General features: G+C 31.1%; 2 protein-coding genes across 10 annotated transcripts in view; one reads left to right on the top strand and one right to left on the bottom strand.

The window, feature by feature from the left end:
- LOC124955876 overlaps window positions 1-5,000 on the bottom strand; it is a 47,961-nt gene that overhangs the window by 34,867 nt on the left and 8,094 nt on the right. The window lies entirely within an intron of this gene.
- The window catches only part of LOC124955873 (golgin subfamily A member 4), an 11,634-nt gene that overhangs the window by 4,992 nt on the left and 1,642 nt on the right, over window positions 1-5,000 (top strand). For 4 of the 5 annotated variants that reach the window (XM_047510933.1, XM_047510935.1, XM_047510937.1 and 1 more), the window contains 5 exons: window positions 139-971; window positions 1,208-1,627; window positions 2,738-3,048; window positions 3,407-3,867; window positions 4,961-5,000. The exon at window positions 4,961-5,000 is cut by the window's right edge and continues 133 nt beyond it. In XM_047510933.1, the coding sequence (XP_047366889.1) occupies window positions 139-971; window positions 1,208-1,627; window positions 2,738-3,048; window positions 3,407-3,867; window positions 4,961-5,000 (2,065 nt within the window). The remainder of the gene's footprint in view (window positions 1-138; window positions 972-1,207; window positions 1,628-2,737; window positions 3,049-3,406; window positions 3,868-4,960) is intronic. The other variant, XM_047510934.1, reaches the window with a different exon arrangement.

Below are 5,000 nucleotides of genomic sequence, written 5' to 3'. Positions count from 1 at the left end.
GATCGATCATTCCTTTTCATTCGACTTTACGATTTAATACGATCATATAGAAATTTTCAATTTAGCGTTATAAAATGAAAGATTATTATAGATTCTTTAACGATTTAATGAAATTTGCCATTCCAATTCTGTCGGCAGACGAGAGGCCGCTGGACGAGGAACGGAAGAGTGTACGATTTGACCTTGAGAAAGAAGTTGACATTAAGTTCACTTATTCCGGATCGGAAGACGAATGGGATTCTGGATCGGAAGAACAAAATCCACCTGCCTCGACCACTACTATGATTGATCGTCAATCGACAGGCTCGGAAACGTCAGCTTGGAAAACATCTACTCGTTCTTTCGACGAAGACAACAAAGTTGACATCGACGAGACCAATGTGAGAAAGAATACGCTTTTTACCAAACTACAGCCTTTACCAAAGAGTAGCAAAATTGTTGGAAAGAGATTCGTCGTTAGAAACGTTTCTGAAAGCGAGCATCGTACTCAAATGAATGCAAACGAGGCATCGCTTATAAAAATCGAAGAAATCGAACAAAACGTTCAATACAGTACCAGCAAATTCGAGAATATTAAAAATATCGATGTGATATCAAAAAGTGAGACGGAGTCGAGTATAACGAGAAATACAGACTCAACTAGCGTACCAGAAAAAACATGGAAAACTACTGTTAGACTACGTAAAAATAGTATAAATGGAAGTTTTGATCTCTCTAGGATCGAACGAGAACTTGAAAGTTCTCATCGTCCTGGAAAATCTAAGCTTGAACATTCAAGAAGTTTCGAGGATACGAAAATGAATTTAACCGTGGAACATGAAAAAGAGATGGAAACTTTGAAGAAAGAATTTGACGATAAGCTTGAACAAGCTAGAAAAGAATTTGAAGAAAATCTTCGTATTAAAAAAGAAGCCCTTAAACGTAACTTTGAAGAGAAATTGATTGAATTTAAACGAGAAATGACCGAGAAGGTGACAATAATAATTTATTTTTCTTTTATATATACATAAGAAAATTAATGTACATTGAGGAATTATTAACATGCAAAACAGTATTTTCATAGAAAATCGTATAAAGTGTTAGATTAATTTTCGTATCATGCAAATCTATACCCTTTATCTGTGTATATATATATATATATATATATATATATATATATATATATATTATGTTAATATTATAAAGGATCAAATAATTATTTTTTCAGGAAGAACAAGAAATCCAAAAATTGATAGCAGAAATGGACGAATCAAGAGCAGAGAATTTGAAGAAAGTTACAGAAGAGTTAGAAGTTTGTTACGAGAAAGAACGTTTAGAGATATTAACCAGTTTAAAAGCCGAATTAAATGAAAGAAAACGCGAACTTCTTGAGTTAAGAAATCAAGAAATGGAGAAGCTCGAGAACGAGCATGAACGTGATCTCGGTGAAGAAAAACTTGCAAAGTTGAACGAGTTTGAGTTGAATAAGCAACAGAACGAAAGAATCGAGGCATTAAAAAATAAACTTGATAAGGAGTTTGATGATGTCAGAACTGAACTAAGAATGAAGCAGAGGGAGAAAATAACAAAGCTTACGGAGGAACACAACAAGTGTCTTGCCGAGATCCTGCGTGACTTTAGAATCGACGTGAGTACCTGACGATGCTGTCTATTGTTTTAAAATACTATTGAAAGCGAAACCAAAAAAAAAAAAAAGAGAAAAGAGTAAGAAAAAAAACAAAAGCGCACTTCCTTTGTTTCCTTCTACGTATGTGACTAAGAAAATTTTAATATTTAAATTAGAATAGAAAAAGAGGGAATGTTTTAAAGTCCTAGGCCTTAATAAATTAGTATATACTAATTCGTTTTAAAAATTATACATATATACACATATATATATATACATAGATACATACATATATAATATATATAATATATATATTATATATATAATATATATATATATAATATATATATATATATATATATATAATATGTACAGACACGAAAATAAACAGAAGAAATTTTTATATTAGATTTTAAATAATAGATCAATTAATGAATCAAAGAGAGGTATAAATGTTTGTCAATTTTTCAGAACAAAAGAATTTTTATTAGCTCATGTAAACTATATAGTAAAGGTCTAATATACGAATTGTTTTTAATATAATATATTATGAAACATTTAATAGTTTTAAGAAGAATATACAATCGAATAGAGACGTCACAATTATGATAGTGTTAATGTGTTAAGAGTTTATATTTGAGAAAGAATAAAATGTTACGATTCATTCGTAAAACACAGAGACTATAAACTGTGTGACACGTTTCTACTTTCTCCCCAGGATAACCCGGGTCACATTATAATCACACAAAATTTTCTATTATTAAATTCATGAATCGTTTGTTGTAATCGTATAGTGAGAGAAAGTATCATGCTAACATTTCTTAGGTACATGCATATCATTTAGAACATAGTTACATATAACACATTTCAATCGTACTCATAAAAATCAAATAATATAATACGACTAGGTTAAAAGGAAAAAAAAAAAAAAGAAAAAAAAGAAAAAGAAAGAAAAAAGATCGATATAGATCTAATTAGATCGATCAAGTGATCCAAGTTGAATCCAAGTTGATCGAAATTGATCAATTTGAAGCACAGGAGGACTACAGGAGTTTGACGATAGCACGTTTCTTGTTATAAGGATACGTTCTTGATCGTTTGAACCTGGATCATTGTGTCCTGCCATTTCAGGAGGGTCTTGCTCGTAAGATGTACAAACAACGATTAGAGGAAATCCGTGCTGATTTTTCTCGAGACGTTGAAAAGGAAGCTAGAAAGCAGACTGAACTTGCCATTCAACAAGAGTGTATGGACTTTGAGAAGATGCGTTGCGAGAAACGTCTACTGCAGGACAAATATATGGCCTTGAAGGAGAAATACATGAAGTTGAAGAACGATGTAAGGCTAACCGTTGAAAGAAGGAATAAGAGCAGAGGTGAATATACCACAGCATCGGAAACAGAAAGATCAAAAACTGAGAGGACTGATTCGTCCGATCAAAAGTGAGTAATTTCATCAAATTTCTTTCGATTCTTAACGTTTCAATCCATTTCATAATATAATTAAACAAAAAGAAAATATATATATATATCTATAATATAATATTTAAATCTATTTATAATTCATTTTGAAGAAAGGATTAAAAACGAAATTTCGATCAAGTTTTTTTTTAATATAATCCAAGAAAGAAAAAATGAACATAATCCATATCATATATCATTCAATGTCATTATAATCATTACCTTAGCAATTCTCAATACCGTAATTAATAAGTCGGTGTTAAGAATTGAAAGGGTATTTCGCTCATATTCATGCGATTCGCCTTAATATCTGGCTATAGGCCTTAAATCGTGCCCGTAGTACCCCGCTGAGGAGCACACATTCAACGAATTCCGTGGCAAACGCTAAATCAACAGAAGTAGTAGCTCGGACAACAACGAACGAGAAGAGTCAGAGCTTAAACGAAAGTGAGGATTCGAAAAGCGCGGCCAAAAGCAGTCAGGGGTTTCGAGGCGTTGTTTCCACCAATAGCGTGCCTTCTTCGAAGAACGCCGCGAAATTTGAATCCGACGACACTACTACAGCGAGTGAAACGAATGCGAACACAATGAGGAGACGTAAAAGTCTTGGAAGAAAGACTATTTCTAATAGCAAACAACAAAACGCTACTCTTAATACCACAGGCAACAACAATAACAACAATAATCTTGATAATCCCGTAGAAAATATCAGAAAACAATTGGAGAAGCTTGAACATCTTGGCGATCAATTGCCAAGCAATGAAACGGCCTACACGCTTCGATATCCTTTCAAGGATAAAGGTGACGGTCCTTCTGAAGAATTCCTCTCTAAATCTTTCCCTTCTCTAAAAACGCTTTTATTATTCAATATATATGTATATATTTGCAAAACAAGCGATTTTCATTTTTATTCAAATACTTTTATTCAGTTTGTCAAAACTTTTTAGGAAACTATTACGGGAATATTCTGATAATTTTTTTTTTTTTTTTAATTAATCCGAACATACGTTTAAAATACGATAATCACATATTAATTATTTTATATGGATCTTTAAAAACAAAAATATATAATATTTATAAGATACGAGAAGATAAGAGAATCATATTTATAAATCGTTTTCAAAAATTTATTAACAATGAATTTAAAAGATTCTCGTTATATGAAAAAATCATTTTTTCAAATACTTCACATATCTCGATAAGCCGTATTAATCGAATAATCATAATAATTCAACGTAAACAATCTATCTAACTATTTCTATGACATAATACAAATCGTAAATAATACTTATCGTAAGCGAGTTCGTTGGTAGCTCGTTAGTAAACAAAACGCGTCGATACAATCATTCTCACTCGAGCGTCTGTCGAAACAAGATCAAAATACATCTCTAAGATAAAATTGACAAAGCTGTTTTGAAATAAGTATCTAAAAATGAAAATTACTTATTCTACTAACCTATTCCTTGCTGTATCTTCCTATCACTCGATTATTTTATTTTATTTTTTTTTGTTTTATTCTTTTTATTTTTTTTCTTTTTTTTTTTTTTTTTTTTTTTTTAAATTATTCAAAGTACATACTATATAATTTTTCTCCTAGGAATCTATACACTTTACTTTGGTTAACCGTTTACGTCCCTTCGTCTCTCTTCTTTCGTAAGTCAACTTATGTATAAAAAAAGTTTGATATTTTTAATTATTTTTTATTCCTTTCATTTAATTCTCGAGGTCGAACTTTGAACTTTCTGTCGTGTTTGCACAATCTATTTTTATTTCATTCTTCGATCGATGCACTCTCTATCTCTTTCTTTCTCTCTCTCTCTCTCTCTCTCTCTCTCTGACCTAAGTTATAATAAAACTAAAAAGAGATATTATATTGTAATTATGATAATTTTAGCACCAGCGAATGCCTCCTCGGAGTTAGAATTCTTTCGGCA

Source organism: Vespa velutina, chromosome 19 (genome assembly GCF_912470025.1).
Source record: "Vespa velutina chromosome 19, iVesVel2.1, whole genome shotgun sequence".
NCBI lineage: Eukaryota > Metazoa > Arthropoda > Insecta > Hymenoptera > Vespidae > Vespa > Vespa velutina.
Note: the sequence above shows the minus strand (reverse complement) of the source record. Positions and strands in the feature narration are given on the sequence as shown.